Source organism: Prunus avium, chromosome 1, assembly GCF_965620075.1.
Source record: "Prunus avium chromosome 1, drPruAviu1.hap1.1, whole genome shotgun sequence".
NCBI classification, from domain to species: Eukaryota; Viridiplantae; Streptophyta; class Magnoliopsida; order Rosales; family Rosaceae; genus Prunus; species Prunus avium.
In genome coordinates this window covers 4,099,457-4,116,966 of record NC_142284.1, presented here as the reverse complement: position 1 = coordinate 4,116,966, position 17,510 = coordinate 4,099,457, and the positions used below count along the sequence as shown (strand labels likewise).

At 35.1% G+C, this 17,510-nt stretch overlaps 2 protein-coding genes across 8 annotated transcripts; one reads left to right on the top strand and one right to left on the bottom strand.

Annotated features, from left to right (window-relative positions):
- The first annotated feature begins 1,747 nt into the window (after positions 1-1,747).
- LOC110750852 (golgin family A protein) lies at positions 1,748-3,219 on the top strand. The gene is made up of 2 exons (XM_021951228.2): positions 1,748-2,339; positions 2,873-3,219. The coding sequence occupies exons 1-2, from the start codon at positions 1,895-1,897 to the stop codon at positions 3,130-3,132; spliced, it is 705 nt and encodes a 234-aa protein (XP_021806920.1). The 5' UTR covers positions 1,748-1,894; the 3' UTR covers positions 3,133-3,219.
- A 1,093-nt stretch (positions 3,220-4,312) lies between these two features.
- LOC110750911 (putative triglyceride lipase) lies at positions 4,313-15,205 on the bottom strand. Of its 7 annotated transcripts, none has more exons than XM_088246655.1 (18): positions 14,685-15,205; positions 14,345-14,403; positions 14,082-14,163; positions 13,854-13,921; positions 13,008-13,077; positions 12,181-12,262; positions 12,036-12,100; positions 10,182-11,213; positions 9,962-10,024; positions 9,831-9,877; positions 8,897-8,942; positions 8,723-8,811; positions 8,230-8,343; positions 7,751-7,832; positions 7,092-7,220; positions 5,791-5,871; positions 4,858-4,983; positions 4,313-4,660 (listed from the first exon to the last, which is right to left on the bottom strand). In XM_088246655.1, exons 1-18 carry the CDS (start codon positions 15,000-15,002, stop codon positions 4,586-4,588), a joined length of 2,628 nt encoding a protein of 875 aa, XP_088102781.1. In that variant the 5' UTR covers positions 15,003-15,205; the 3' UTR covers positions 4,313-4,585. The 7 variants fall into 7 exon arrangements, with proteins under 7 accessions (XP_088102781.1, XP_021806993.1, XP_088102785.1 ...); XM_021951301.2 differs by having other exon boundaries at positions 8,723-8,802; positions 14,685-15,202; XM_088246659.1 differs by lacking the exon at positions 14,685-15,205 and having other exon boundaries at positions 13,000-13,077; positions 14,111-14,163; positions 14,345-14,409.
- Between the last annotated feature and the right edge of the window lie 2,305 nt (positions 15,206-17,510).

Genomic DNA, 17,510 nt, shown 5'->3' with positions numbered 1-17,510 from the left:
ATTTGGTCCATGCAGTATAGGTCATTTTTCATTTTGGTCCTCGATTCATTACACACAGAATCCATAATATAATGCCATTGTAGGAGGGATTTTCTATTAACTGACATATGTGGTTAGACTAGTTAGTCAGAGCAATGTGTTCGCCTTGCACTCCAGTTTGATCTCCCTCTCTTTAAATTAGAGTAGTTTAGAGTATCGTATTGTAAAAAGAAAGTTAACTAACTGTAAGACATGATCACAAGATTAAAACTACAAAGAGTAAGGAGAAAAATGACAAAGTGAGACCAAAACCACAGTTTTCCCTTTACTTCATACCTAAAAGAACAACAATAAGCCATGGATTTGAAGAAGGAAAGGGATGGGGGGGAGAGAGAAGGGAAGGAGTAGATAGAAAAATATACAGTTTTTCCTGTAGAAAATACATTAAAGTAAATGGGTATATATTTTTAACTTTTTATGGGTGTGTGTTGAGTAAAATGCTGGGTGTTAACAAAAGGGAGCTTGTATATCCACCCTTCAACTTGCAGCCACTGAATCCAGAGCCAATGTCCCCACTAGTACCCCACCCCACTCACTATCTGATAGGAAGTTGGAATATAAAGACTGTCCATGGATTTACCAAGGAACCCACTAGTTTACAAGGCTTACAAGCATACTATACATATACATGCCATTTTCTTGTTGCACATTTTTCACTCTTCATAAATTGCAAACCACCAAACATCTCCACCTCCAAGTCAAATAGGTCCCTGTCACCCAGGGAATCCAAAGACATCACAATAAATGCAGTTGCACAAATTGGGGGTGTGAACATATACACATATGCCTGCATAAATCTTTTGCCTGGTTATAAAATTATAATAATAAAATCCTCACAACTGCAATGGATTTTCATGCCTTTGGTGGTCTGCCAAGACTTCTTCTAGAGGTAGCTATAGGTAGGTCATCAACTCATGGTTAACTGGTAATCTTTGAATTACCAAGGTGATTTGTGAGCTACCCAAAAGAAAAACCAATCAGGTGGATTATTTTTGAAAGAATTTAAAATATAATATAATATAAGACTGCCCACATGTACATTTTGTGCCATCCCTACAGATACAGAACAAGTTTTGTGGAATAATATTTTAAATTCATGTTTAATTTTGAAACATTATTTTGGCCAGCAATCATTTGCTTGAGGAATATTGAGTTGAGTCCAGTCTAACTGGGCAAGGAGGCTCTACTCCAAGGACAGCTAGAGTAATGCCATTGCAAAAAAATGTATTTATAGGACCCATTGGAAATTGGAATATTGGCTAATAATAGATAAGTGATAAGAATTTTAGAGCCAAATGATAGAGCAAACTGTACAAGGATGCCCTGTGCTGTGAGTCTAAATGTAGACCCATTGCCATTGAAAGCAGCTGGCATATATTAAATAATAATTATGATAGATTTGAAATTAGAAGTGATGCTCTTAGCAAGGGTCTTGTAGCGCAAGTGATTAAGTGTATTTACTTCTACACTAAGGTCCTAGATTCGATTATCCTGTCCCGTGTATAAAAATAAAATAAAAGCCACGCTCCCAAATAAGAAAATTGCATGTGACTTGGAATAATCCAATTATATTTGCATACAGATCATGGGTGTCCAATCTTTCTGTAAAAATATGTACAAATACAACACGAGCCTCATAGATGCTTCCCTCAATCATTATTAACATTGTGAGAGTGAAAGCCAATGGGGCTTATAAAATAGACAACAACATATCTAACTCTTCATTAAGTGGAAGAGCAAGAGGAGCCTCTTCTGTCCCCCCTGTGGATAAAATTTATGTCACACAGGCCCTTCTTAGTGACCCCAAAAAGTAGCTTCTAGCTAGCGAGAAGAATTATAATTACGGGTTTTTAAGATGGGGGGTTTTGCTAGCAAGAGGAGGAGCAATTTAAGTGAGAACGTAGATGTTAGTGGGTTGAGAGAAAAGGTGAGGAATATTCAAGAGGAAATGAGTGGGATGGTGTGTGAGAGGAAGAAAGAGAGTGCAGCATATGAGAGGGACATGATGGTGTTTGCATTCAAGGAGGCTGAGTGGAAGCAAGAGAAGAAGAAGATGAGGGAGGAGGTGAAGATGTTGAGGAAGACGGTGGAGGAGAAGGAGGAGAGAATTAGAGGGATTGAGGATGCAGGGGTGGGAGCTGGGAGTAATAAGAGTGGTGGGGAGAAGGAGTGGGAAGTGTTGTTGGCTGAGCAAATGAGGGAGGAGAGAGCAAGAAGAGATGAGACTGTGGAGAAGTGGAAGCAGCTTTATCTGGCTATTAAGATGGAGCTTGATGAACTCATTCAGAGGACACATTGTGGTATGTAAATCTCTCTCTCTCTCTCTCTCTCTCTCTCTCTCTCTCTCTCATGAAACTATGAATATGATGCAATTTTCATGTTTGAATTATATTTTGATGATAACCGACATCAGGATTTAGCAGTAGGTGCATGGTTCTCAATTTCTTTCTTCATCTGAAAGTAAGTGATTTTTTCTGTTAGCAGTAGATGATCATCACAAGCAAAAAATCATAAAAAGCAGAATTTCCCACATGTTCATTTTAACTGCAAGTATACTTAATGATTTGGAATTGATGAAAAGTGGAATGTCTTGATTCCTATGTATAGTTAACCAGATCTAATCTTCATGGATAATATTTTTTCTTTCTAATCTTCCCACATGTTCATTTATATTACATGTTCTTATAAATTCAAGCTCCCTCATATGACTAGCAATTTGTTCTGGTTGAATTTCAGTATGTTTGGTATGAACATATATATATATATATATATGTGTGTGTGTGTGTGTGTGTGTGTGTGTATTGATATAATGGAGCAATGGCATTTACTGTAGAAAATGGGCTGTACTGGAGAGCAGAGGAGGAAGACACTGTGGAAGAGCTAAAGAGAGACATCAAAGCCAAAGAAGAAATGATTGCAGGCCTAAAATCCAGAATAGTTTCTATGGAGCATGAACAATACAAGAAGGAACGAGAGATTGACATATTAAGGCAAAGCTTAAGAATCATGAGCAGCAAGAAGACACTGCAGGTCACTAAGAATGTTTCTCGAGATTCACAGCCTGTGAATGTGAAACAGGCTAGAAAATTGTAATATAATTTTATTATCACTACACTGACAGTTTAGTCATGAGGTGCAATGGAACAAGTTAAAGATTAAAATAATTTGGCACAACTTCAACTTGTACTTAATTACTTTCAGAGCTTATAGCTCCAGTGATTTTGCTGAGAACATTCACCTCGTACTTGGGGCGAAAGTTCGAGGCTCTCCTCTTCCTTTGGCCTCATTTGAATTATTGCTAAGAAGCTGCTAATACATGTGATGTATGGATCCTAATCGTTATTAACCAAGAAAAATACAAAGTCTTCCCAGAACCAGCCATAAGAGTAAGGGCAATCCAGCTGAGGATACATATATGGGCTACAACCTGGTGAAATTATACAATAATGGACGATGAATTCTATATGCGGGCTCCACCCGAGGAGCGTCAGGGATGAATAATTTTTGAACAGGACCACAACCTTAGTGGAGTCTTATCTTCTGTTTTTGACCTGTGTGTCTTATCTTCCTTGGGCCTAAAACTATAGGCTTCTTACTAGGCTCCAATCCAAACCCTTAACTTATTATCTTGAGGAGAAAGACGTTCATGAATCGGGGATAACACTATTTTACCATCTCCGACTAATAACACTAAGACATGTGTGATAATACTTCCACGTGTATTTGATCACACAGTGGTTCTAATATTGTTGTATGATATGCTATGTTCCGAACATTATTTTTCATTGTGGAGCTACCACTGGTAAGATATGAGCTAATAATGTATATCAAGCTAATACGCTTCTTCTTCGGACATGCTCGCATGCACGTACATCTTGCATGCGTAGATGGCAAATAAAATGCGCATACATACCTCTTACAACTAAGGCTTAGTATAATGGAGATAACTGTTTATATCTTGACAGCAAAAGCCACTCTCTGCCTATATTCTTAAACTCGCTTAAAGCTTTTAATACCTAGTGTAATGAATATAACTGATGATATATGTTTACAGCAAAGCTTCTGTCTGTCTCTGTTCTTGTATTTGTTTCTTTATTTATGCGGTACTGCTGTTTTTGAGAAATTTCCTTCCCTCCTCTGCAATGTGGTGTCAATCCTGGCACTCGACCTTTTTTCATTCGAAAACTAAGCTTGGTATTGCAGTGTCAAACCAAGAAAGGTGGTGTGTGCTCATAAAAGGGTATGAGCTTTGTTTAGAGAGAGACGAGAGGGAGACCATAAAAAAGTTTAAAGAAATCTAATGTAGACCATAGTTATGAAAATTGTTTGTGGGAATAGACTTGTGATATTTGTAGAAAACTATACAAACTTTGAGTTACAAATGGCTGCTGATGTTGTTCCATTTCATAAAAATCCTGTATACAATGTACAATTTGGAGAAATATATGGCACCTGACTGATGGAGGTATGTTGCAGGCACAACGCCTATAAGCATTGGCAATTACGAACGTTCAAAGGCATGTTTAAGTCCTGTTGGATGCCATCCTCAGCTAATTTTTATGTTTTTTTGTTCATCCGACACTGCCCTTGCTGCTGCAACTTGGTAATTCGATCTCACATTCTGGAAAGAAGAAAAACAGGTTAACAACTTACAATGAGATAAGGAGATATTACAACAAATAGTAACTTACAACTCATGGAAATAATGTAAAGGGAATTAAAATAGCCCCTACTTCCCTCAAATACCAAATTGAACCAGCAAAATATGACAAATTAACAAATAACATCTATAAGTTCGAGTTCGACCCATGAATTTACCTCTAGCAATGTGATGTAGTAAAAATCCTCCATGTGCTGCATAAGTGCAGTCCCATCTCTAATTGAACTGAATATATTTATTTCAGTCTGTAATATTTTCTCGATTAGTTCCATCTCACCCTTCATCTGTAGGACAAAATCACCCTTAGTCAAACTTCAGATAAAAAACCAGAAAAGCTTCATCTGGAGGCAAACTTTAACTCATTAAGAATGATTTTTTGAACAGTGGGAAGATTGTTAAAGAAAAACACACTGGAGCAGGCATTCAAAAGATATATTAACATCAAATTGAATCCTACTTGACAAGGATGGTCCGTCAGAAGGAGACCTAAAAACTAGACGATTTAGATCATGACTCATGACAGCATCTTGTGGGATGGGTTACAATGTAATACATACTTTTCCTAAAATAAGGACATCTTTATGAGAGAATTATTACATATACTCCTGGTGAGATGAGATATAGTGAGGATGCAATCAACATAGCAACTTTTTAAAATTGTTTTCATCGGTTTATCTGGAAGAAGAAAATCGTTATATGCAGCTGGGGCATTAGTCACATCATGAACATAACAAAGGTAATTCATTTTAATTTCTTGGGATCTTATGAATGATTCTTTCCTGATCTTGTTTGGAATCTGGTTTTACAAATAGTAAAGCAGGACACAGCTTCAGTTTCAATTCTGCCTCATTGCACCCAACAGTGGTTGCATCCCAAGATATAAATGCTAGAGAAAGGCTCAAGAAGAACTGATCAGACTTCGACTATAAATATGCTCTCTCTCTCTCTCTCTCTCAACTATATTAAAACATGTCAGCAGGCGTTCAAAATTGAAAACACTGATATAGATATGTGGACATGTGAATGTGATATTAGACATCCATAAGCAAACATACTACCAAAAGAAAAAGATTAAATGAGGCAAAACGTACAAATTCACTGATAAGTGCATCTGGTGTGTACTCCCCAATCACATCACCCTGGTAACCATCTCCAGAAAGCTCAATATTGTCCTGGATAGAGTCATTAGCTCAGCTTTAAGTAAAAATGTACTACATTTTGTATCAGTCTTTGTATTCATTCAGCAAGGATTTCAATGTGTTATAAATCACATAAATTGAACTTTGTCCAGCATTGCATCTGAAGTATTGAAGAGATATGGAATAGGAATTCAAATTGTTGATGCCTTGTGATATGAATTAATCAGTTCAGTCATGCAGAGATAGACCATCTTGGCAGGGAGCTTAGAGCATCCCCTGCCATGCATTTACTAGAGAAGGAACTTAAATGACTGTGAAGCATGTCAAACCTCAAAGAGAAAAGGATTTTTACCATGGAAAATGCCAATAAACCTGTACTTAAGAATACCCTAATTGGCGCAACTTTGTTACTGTACATATATACTGGGGGAAGACATTTTGGGTATAAGAGAAAGAAGAGTGCTTTCTGACCATAAAAAAGGACCCCAAAACAATTTCACACTGCTTTCACTTTAAGATGACAATTAGACTTTGAATTGAAGCAAATAAAGACAATTCGGCCATTCTAAAATGTGATAATTATATATATATACAGGGAGCTTCCATTGAGGGATCCCTCAAATAGCTTATTTGAGGGACACCCCTGTAGGGCCCCACTCCACATTGTATTCAACTAATCCAAACCGTCTATTTTTTAGATAATCATTCAAAGACCATCTCTACAAAAAATCACTTGAATCCGATATCATTTGACCACTCAATTGAGTTCTTGAAATTTTAGTACTTTTTTGAAGCATCGTGTTCATTGATTTTGTAGGACACAATTGGATGTCGAAATTGTTTCCGATTTGTCTAATTTTTTGTAAGGATGATCTATGAATATAGACTTAAAAAATAGATGGTTTGGATTGTTGAAAAAAAGTTTATAGGGTACCGTAAAGGGTGTCCCTCAATAGAAGGGGACTGTATATATATATATATATATATATATATATATATATATATATATATATATATATATATATATATATATATATATATATATATATATATGTATATGTATATGTATATATATCTGCTACGCCAACAAGTTTTAGAGGATCATATCAATTAGCTAGAAGGACAACATTTACTCTGTCCATAAAATATAAATTTAAATAGCATATACCACATCCATCTATTAAGAAATTAAAAGGCCTGAATTAGGTTTCACAGAGTCAGAAGTTTAATTGGAGAATTGACAGTGAACTAACCAACAAGGCATTTCTTAGGTCTCCTGTTGCTAGGTAAACAGGTTGAGCTACATGACAGTAACCCATCAAGCGGGGGACTGTTGGTATAATGTCTCTGTGGTTTACAACTCTCCAACTATCTTTGACTTTCTGCAGAGGTAAGGTTTGCATGTTGCATAAATATTCACCAAACAAATAAGCATGTGACATCTAACATATAAACTTTCACATATTTAATAATTATTTCAACTTCATGAGGCAAATTTGAATATCACAGTGGATCTGACTTCATCATACCTGTAAATTTAAGTCTAAAGAGTTCCATATTTACTAGCATAAAACTCTAACATGTATATATACATATATAATATACTGGTAAACATTTAGATAGATAGAGAGAGAAAGAGTGAGTGGAGGAGTATTCTAATGAGTAAATTCCTTTATTGTAACACAATCCTAGATTTGAAAATTATTCTCTAACAAGATTAGCAGCCACAGTGTAGACCAGAAATTAGCCTGTTGTAAAAAACAATGAATTGTTCCAACCAGAGATGACAGCAGCAGAAACAATAATGGAACCATAGAAAAGAAAGATGAGAGGGTAATCACCCAACACTCAAATGAAGAATTAAAAGCCAAGCGATGGAAAACAACTAAAGAATTACTATTAAAAATCTTACCTCATTATAAACTTCGGCAAATTTTTTGTTACCAACCCTAGGAGATCCGAAGTTATACATGGTCACAGAAATCACTCCGCGCCTAATAGACATAGAAAATTCAATGTACAATATCAAAGCATTTGTACAACCATAAGGATGATAGGCTTATGTTATGTTGCTAACATCTCAGGATATTCAAGTCATTAAGAAATATGTCAGGGTGGTTGTCTATCAAAGCATTTCTAGGTTTTATTTTTATTTTGGTCAATAACTTATACACCAAAAGATTTCAACGGTGAAATAGCATGAGTGAAAAGAAACACTATTTACAGTCATAAAGAGAAGATTGGATTAGTACAAGTTAAAATCAGAGGCCAACATAACCTATGGTTAATGATTTGCCTGTGCACAAATACACATTCTTTCACTTGCAAACTTACTACTATAATCCGATAAAGAAGAATAATAACTTCACTGAGTAGAATAAATTAACTCACTTTGCTAATTGACTTGATGAAAGTTCAAGAGCTAGGAGTGTAGATAATGCACCGCCTAGACTATGACCAGTAACATAAACATGCCATTTGTGCAGCGGCTCAGCAAGATCATCACTGTTACAGAAAACCACCCAATTTTTGCTTTGACAACTGAAAAATCAAATTCCATGATGCAAATGCAAAATGGACACCAAAAGGAGAGAACCCATACTTTGCAAATCGCAAAGAATAAATGGACATCAAAATAAATAAATAATTAACATCTGATTTAGTCTAAAGGTTCCAAGATTTTATCACCGAAAGGACTTTAGTGCTTATATATAAAGGATGCAAGTTATGTTAGTGAACCACATGCCTAATGTATTTAAGTAAACTGATTTCGAAATATTCTTTTAGATAATACCCGTCCTCTGCTACTTGACTTGTATATAATTAGGACAGTAGCTACATGCTCAGAAAATAAGATAAAAAGATTAAAAAAATAAAAACTCACATATAACCAATTGCCAATTTCATGAGAGAGATGATCCTGATCCTGACAGAATCATATGCACTTAAGAAACCACTGTGAACCTGAAATAACTTAATCACCATCAATAAATACATAAAGATTGGATTTTGTCAATAATCTGTTCATCTCATCCATGAATGAATTGTTTTTGCTTACTTGAACTTCTTCCTTGAAGTCTCCACCTATCCTTTCAGGATTTAGCCTAAAAAGGTATAGAATCCAACATTACAAAGTATAATACTTAACTCAATGGGCATATCTGAAATTGTGGAATATTAATTTAGACAAATCAATCAACAACTATTGAGAAACTTAGTGCATATGAGATCGTTTAAAACCTCAACTATAAAGTGACTGGGTCAGGGGTCACCACTCCGACCGGCCGCAGTTGGACCATGACGTCATTCTCATGAATAAATTAAACAAAATTGTCTTAAAGTTATTAATGTAATAGTTAAATACAAGCTATAAGCTATCAGTAGCATAACAGCAAGTGTTGCTAGCCCCAACCTTTAATTCATTGTATTCTACCCTTAAGATCTGTGGTTTGAATCCAAAATCAACTTTCAAACCATACATTTCTGTCAGAGAATAACTATACTTGAAGGCTTTAATTGATTCATCAAACTTTGAATTATGACTCAACAGTAATGGCAGCTGCATTAACCAATGAGAGCGCCACCACAAGACAGTATACTTTGCACATTGTACATCAGAGATGATATTATCACTCATTTGCAGTTTGAATCCAAAATCAGCTTCAAACCCTACTTTTCTGTCAGAGAATAACTAGCAAGTTTTCCTCAACCACAACTAGTTCTAAGGTTTGCCAGTCAAACCAATGTTGAACAGTCTAACTTCCAAGTGGGTTATTAAACATAAAATGGTTCCTGTACTAATCCGGATGACTTCCTGTACTAATCCGAACTTGAAACCAGACCATTCAATGTTCCAACTGGCTGGTCCAGTCTGGTTTTTGAAACACTTATTACATGCATTATGACTCCAAAGAAGATTAGGAAGAAAGATCACAAATCACTAATGTCGATCAAATAAACAAGTTATAACTTGATAAGTATAAAGACGTTACCCAGCAGGAGCTAGCATTAAATCTGTTCGTAAGTCCTTCCATCTTGCCTGCAAAAATTAGAGTAGAGGTATTTTGAGCTGGAAGATACATACCCGAACTCCATATTTGAACAAAAACAATATATAACCTACCTGTTCTGTTCCCCTGAAAGCGATAACTAATCTTTTACGGGAAGAATCACGCCAAATTGCCACCTGCAGCTTCCTATAATTTAGTCATCCACAATATAATTCTCACAATTAATTGACAGCCTTTTGCCACATATAAGGTTTTATGATTATTCAGATTTTAGAGATGAACTATAACTAGATAAAGAAGCTCCTTGGTCCTCTCAAAAGATTAAAATCATACCTGCGTGTCTGTCGTCGCATTGTCTAAGAAACATAATTTCTCAAATTCAGACTTTATAAAACTTGGATGCCCCATAGAAGTAGCAAGCATCGCCCAAGCCTCCATGGCACTTTCTGCAGTAGAAAAGAGTTCTTTCATCTCCTCAGCTCCCTGGGAGCTAGCAAGCTTCTCGTTGATGGGATATGTCAAGGCATCATCTTCTACATTGCTAGTATCCTCTTCTTTAATTTTGCTCCTTCCACCAAGATTTGCTTCCTTGTTTGATTGAGATACTGCTGCAGTTAGAACCATTAATGTTCCTAAAACAGAATCAGTTTGCCTTACTAGGTCCCTTGTCGCTTCCTTAATATCTGGAAGTGAAGACTGAATCATGCTAACAGAAAGTGGGCCACTTATTTTATCATTATCAACATCTACGCCTTCTGGAGTCGCAAGCCCTGAGTCAATATAAGATGCTTCTGCTATCTTTCGTGACTGCAAACCAACTTTGTTTAATAAATCAAACCCATCCCACTTTAGTTTCTCTGGAATTGGGAGACCAAATTTCTCAACAACATTTTGATTAATTTCATTGGCAAAGTTCTTCCAAAAATTCTTATCTGATTGCCTTTCCTCACCAAGTTGTTTCACTGGTTCAGGGCCATAACCATTCTCCATACCACCATTATCTGCATTGGAATCATCTGAATTGCTCCCTTCTTTGAAGCCTGTATTATTTAAAGAACCTTCTGCTATACCCTCCATCTGGGAAGGCACTTCTGACACACCAGCAGAATTATTAGATTTCCTAGTGCCTTCTCTGTTATTCGCATCACTACTTGAAATCAGATTCTTCAAAAGGTAGGCATTATTGAATGACTTTAACTGCCCAAAAGCATATTCCACAAATTCACGTGCTTGCACAGTGTCAGAGCCAGCAAACATTTTTAGAGCAGGCTCAAAACCAGTTTTACGGAGAAAGTCAGAAACAAAGGGGACCCTCCTCCACCACATTTTTCCCTCGTCAATTTCATCAAAACTTTTATAGTTGACCTGAAAGCTCAACACTAGCAGTTATAACTCAAACAGAACACTACGTCAAAAGAGAAAATCAGTGTGAACTTATATAATATTGCAGGGCCCAGTCCACAGACCATCATAGCAAATATAAACTTAGATGTTTAAGATTAACAATAGCATTAAAGTATCAGTAGTTGAAATAACAAAACTTCATACGAAAGAAGTTCCCAATTGAACCACACATAAACAATTTACAAAACTTTCATTACAAGCAGAGAACTATTAGCGGGTAAATACAAAGGACAATACAGGCTATAGCATAAAGAAAACGAGAAGATTAAGCATCAATGCAAGTCACTGAAAGAACTGACAACTTGTAAGCATCCCTCTGTATAAGGAGAACGTAAAACACCCAAAATTCTGGTGATTTCTTTTTATTTATTATTATTTAAAAAATTTCCTTTTTTTTCTCTGAAAGGAAAAAGGCTACTCAAGGTTGCATTTCCTGAGAATCAAACGTTAAGAAAATGTATAAGGGAAAGGACACCCAAATGAAGGCATTCCAAGAAATAGAACAGTATCATTCCTTCCCAGAAATCCTGCAACACATCCGAGATCTTTTGGCAAGAAAAAGACTTGAAGTGAACAGAACTTTCTCATGGTGACTTGTATTGGCATATACGAATACAAGACGAGCTATAGTAGGTTTATACAGAACACGTAGTAATTTTTTGTTATACATGAGATCCCAAATTGTAAGGCGTATTCTCACAACAACAGGAGACAATGCAACATTCTTCTTCTCTCTGGAACCATCTACCTATACCAAAATTACATTTCACCAGGGAAACGTACCTCTAGGTGTAACTTTCCACCACCTCCCATTCCTTCCAATTCCACCAGTACATCATGCAAATTTCCTAGAAAAATACATATATGTTAATCATTTTGAAAAGTAAAATTATACAGCCTCACTAACAATAATTGACTTGATTTTTACCATCACAAAGGCCTTCCAGACTGATGCCTGCATTCCCCATTCGTTTATGTGGAGTTACTAGGTTTGCATCCCAAGCTGCAACCTAAAAATTGATGCCAGATATTAGGAAATTAGAAGCTATGAAGCAACTTGAAAATAACACTAACAATAATTGGATAATTAACACATCATTTTATAACATTAGAAGTTGACATCTCTTCCCTCTGAAAGTATTCTTAGGAAATACAAGATCAATATGATTATTACAATAGCAAGAATAAGAACAACAATGCTGAATGCAGATAACTAAGCACAACATATGGTTCTTCATAGGCTGGGAAAGCAGAAAGCTATAAATGACCAATTAATTCTTCAGAACGTTTATTTTTTTCTCATTCTTTATCATGCTCATAAGGTCAGATGATAACAGGTCTGCATTCTGGGTAACAGGATATGATTGACATCTTAAAAAGAGAGCTAACATGCCAAGAATGTGGAAGTACTTATGAAAGGAACTTAAGCTTCAAGAGTAAATAGTTAAAAACCCTCTACATCAGTAATATTGTAGATAACTGGCCCTGGAAAGAGGAGATATCCATTCACAAACAGTTATTAGAAACAAGATATATTATTTCTCTTCACATACAGAGAGATGAAAACATTTTGTTGCGGAGTGACTACAGTCAATTTTAAGGAAGGGGTCTTTTCAATTTTACTTTTTTTTTTTTTCTCTGCAACTATTTCCTGATTTTCAATACAGAAAACTGAAGACAATAAATGAAATTATAGGCAAGAGCTTTCTGTATGGGAAGTAAAAGAGTACAGATATAGTAAGAATACATGTTGACCTGCAGATTTATGGTCGGAGGCTGCTTGATATTGAAACTGAAGTTCTCGTTCCATGTTGGCTCTTTCGTCCTGCAGCCATTACATTATTTGTAAACAAAATCAAGCTTATGAGTTGAATTAAAGCAAATGTCCATGAATTTTGTGGATCCACTGAAATTTTTATGATGATATGTTTACGTTATCTGTCATGAAGGCAACATGCAATACACTTTAGATATCTCACATATTTAAGTTTCTATGATGCTTTTCCTACATAAAGAGGCAGTCAGAAACAAAAGATTCATTATCAGCAAACAGAAATTAACCAATTAATAAGAAAGTTTTCCAACTCTACCAATTCTAATAAGCAATAACTAATATACAAGTGAGTGAAAAACATAACTAACCATACAAATAAATTTGAACTTTGCACAGAATGAGAAGATGACAACAAAAAGAATTATGACATATATACAGATTGAAGAGCTATAAATTGTGTGTGTGTATATACAGAGTCCGCTCCTCTACTGTTCGACTGGACGGTATGAGCGCCGCTTGTGCTTGTCAATTGATCAGCAAGCATGGCCAATCAGTTGACACTTCATTTAATGCAAAATGTGCCATTTTAGGGCTTAGGATTAGGTTTTAACTCTCGGGTTTTGGGTGTTGCTATACGTAGAAGAGATCCAATTAAATTTGTCATTTCAAGTGAAACAAGAGCAAGATCATTATAGTAAAATCTACGGCATCGCATAAGTCTTTAAGCAAGCTTTGTTAGTGAACCATAAAGATTATCATTCTCTTTAATCTGTGGAAGTGGATCAAAGATTTAAAATTACATATGAAAGTAAAGTTGCAAACCTTACCCCCATTTAACCTGGCTTTTGACAACTTGACCATCTAATTGCATGACCACATATGGATCACTTGTTCCCTAAAAGCACATCAAATGTCAAATAAAAAAGCAAAAACTAAAAGGAAAAAAAGAAACAAATAAGAAATGTGAATCACATGTTTAAAAGAATACAGAAGCCTACAGTAGTAATTAATCACTGTAATCCGTAATGCAGAAAAGGTTGAAACGAATAACCAACCCATGGATCCATGGCAGGTAAGTTGAGACCTTTTTTCAGTTTAACTGACAATTCGCCATCATAGATCTCACGTACAAATGACCTGCGTGCATGAAAAGCATTTTGTAACTGGTCATAAAAGTTACAAATTTATCAGCTTATTTGTAACTTTTCCCTAGAAACATGAATCAATATAACTTAAAATATGAATCACCGTATTCACATTTAATTTAAATGCATACAACTAAAAATAAGAAGTATCTGATAAGGAACTGAATGCATACTCTGAAAGATACACTGTCTTACAATCTGCAGCATCAACTTCTCGCCTCCCAATATTATCCTAAACCGAAAAAAAAAACCCAACAAAAATCAAATGAATTTGAAACTAAAACGCTTAAGGTAATCCACCATCAGGATCCCAAAAAAGCTGATGATATGAAACTTAGTTTTCACACACTTCCTCAGTAACTAAACAAAGCTTCAGGAACCAAATACCAGTCAAGTTCACAGCTAAAGTTCTTTCCTTTTCCTCAATTTTTTTAAGAAAGCAAACAATTCAATATGACCCAAAAGAAAGAAAGAAAAAAAAAGGAAAAGGAATTTCAGTTGAGAAACATTTACAGGAGGGCTGCTATAGGCCTCGAATGCGAAACCGGCAAGAACCACGGCCAAATTGATATCAAAAGGAGGCCTTTCATTTCCTTCCTCAGCAGAAACCTTCTCAACCTCAGAACCAGCTCTGCATAAGCAGCAAAGCGAGTAAATTCCATCTCTGCCCTTCCCATTTCCTCTAAAAGTAAAAATCCTAACTTTCCCGGAAAATGAGATGGGAAAGCGCAGTGAAAGCTTGGGGTTTTGGAGGCTGTGGAGCTTGGGGGAGAGAGAGGAGACACAGCGGTGGAATTGAAAATTGTAATGGTGGGTTTGCAGAGAAGCCATGGCTGAGTTACAGTGTGGAACAAAGTGGTAGATGTGTAACTTGGTGGAGAAGGGGAGGAGATTTTTGTAGAGGTGGAGTGGTGGAGTGGCGTATGGTATCTCCCTGTTCCATGTAAGTGGAGAGGAAGCTCTGAGAAGAAACTAGCCTTAGCCGTTAGTGTCGTTACGCTTTTACAATTATGCCTGTCATAATCGAGTTTTTTCTTTTCTTTTTCAAATTCAAAAAATATTTTTTATTATTTTTTATAAAATAACAAGGAATGATCATAAATAAAATCAAAATTGTACAACATTGGGCAGCTTATAGATCCCTTTGATGTAGGGATTCTTCAACTCGTTGGAGAACTTTTAAGGATAAAAGGGAATAAGAAAGTGGAATCGGGAGTATTTGATTACAGATTTTTATATGGAACCACAATTTTTTTTGGAAAATAGGCTGCTTTGTCCCTGGTTCTAATATTTTATTCAACAATGCCTTCATTTAGAAACTCAGTCAAAAATACCCTCTATAAAAGCTCCCTATTGGCCTCGTATGACCTTTTTATCACTATTTTTTGTCGTGTGAAATTGGTCTCTGCTCTCTCTCTAAATTTTGCTTTCTTTTTCGCTGCTTCTTCTTCTCAGCTCTGCTCTTTCTAAGATGACACCCTAAATTGCTTTTTTCTTTGCTTCTTCTTCTTCTCTGTTATGCTCTATATGAGATGAAACCCCAATTTTGCATCTCCTCTCTTTCACTGATTCTCAGCCCTAATTCTCAATTCTCCATATTCTTCTTTCCATGGGTCCAAAGACCCATCTTCCTCATCCATACCACTAACCACCACCAACGGGTTTACAAACCCAATTTGTGATATCTGTTCTTGAAATGGGTGGATTGTCATTGATGAACTTTAAATTTTTGTTTGAAACTGAACCATTTACTTGTCTGAAAAGCAGCAAAAAATTTCCAAGAAAGACTTGAAAAGAAAAAAGGTGAAACGACGACGATAAAATAGCAATACCGAGGCAATACAATGAGAGTAAGAAGGCAATATAAAAACTTCATACTCCCAACTACATAATTTTATTCTACGACTCCAAAAAAAGTTGATACGATGGCAATAACATTACAATAGGGAGGCAATACGACCACAATAAGAAGGTAATATTGTCGTATTGTGATTGTATTGCCTTATTATTGTGGTCGTATTTTCTCCTTATTGTGAGTCTATTGCGGTCATATCACCTATTTTTTGAAGTCTGTCTTGGAAATAAAATTAAATAAGGACCCTCTTAGTTGCATTAGTTTATACTGTATAGATATTAATTTACTAGTTTCAAAATATCCAAAGCCAATATTGAAGAGAGAGAAATTTCACAATAAATCAATATGAGAGTTCAAGTTTTTTTTTTTTTTTTTGGGATGTTTGCCTTTGATCTATCTCGTTCTCTTGAGTGCTACTAAATTATGTTACTGCACACATTATTTTTCGTAGAGAATTGCATGCTGAGTTGGGAGTGTTCTTTATAATTGCTTCACTTTTCAAACAACACTTTACATGAAGAATACTACCACATATTGTGAATGATATATCTTATTTTTATTCAATAATATGTGAAAATTATGTGTATAATACGTTAATTTTGTGTGTATTATAAAAATTTTTGTAAAAAAACACGTGTATTAAACATGAAAAATACGTACGTGTACAATACAATTATTGTATGTTTGCTTTTTAAAAAACATGTATTTTCTAAACTACTCTTATCAATAAATGAAATTCAAGGAAATTTTTTAAATAAATAAATAACCTAGTATAGTCGCATGACTATACTGCTCGGCTATACTATTTAATTATATCTATATCTATATATATAAAGCAAAAGGTAGAGAATGGTGAAACATTCAAAATACCAAAAAATGCCCTTAGTTAATTTAAACTTTAAGAATTAAAATTATTAATTAAATGAGGATACTATGGTAAATTCACACTTTTTCATATTAAAAAAAATTTAAATTAAAAGAAAAATCAGATAATGGATCCTCTTTTTATGGAACACAACTACCCATTATCTTTTTTAATTCTAAAATAAATTTAAATGTTTTTTAAAAAAGCCTCTCACAGGCGCGGAAGCGTGGGCGGAGCGACTAATTACATTTAAAGAGTATAGCTGCGCGGCAATACTATTTAATTATATTATATTTAAAGCGTATCACCCTGCGGCTATACTATTTATTTATAAAAAAATTTAAAAACTGAAGTATAGCCGTTCGGCTATACTATTTAATTATATTATATTAAAACAGTATAGCAGTGCAACTATACTATTTACTAAAAAATTAAAATTAAAAACTGCTTATTCTTCACTCTCAAACAACACATTACATGAAGAACACTACCTTATCTCTTACTACTATACCCATAAATCTCTGTTTCAAAATTGAAAATTTTGTCTTAAAAAAAAACACGTGTATTATACACATGAAACATATGTATGTACATGTATAGTGTGTTTTTATATTTAGGT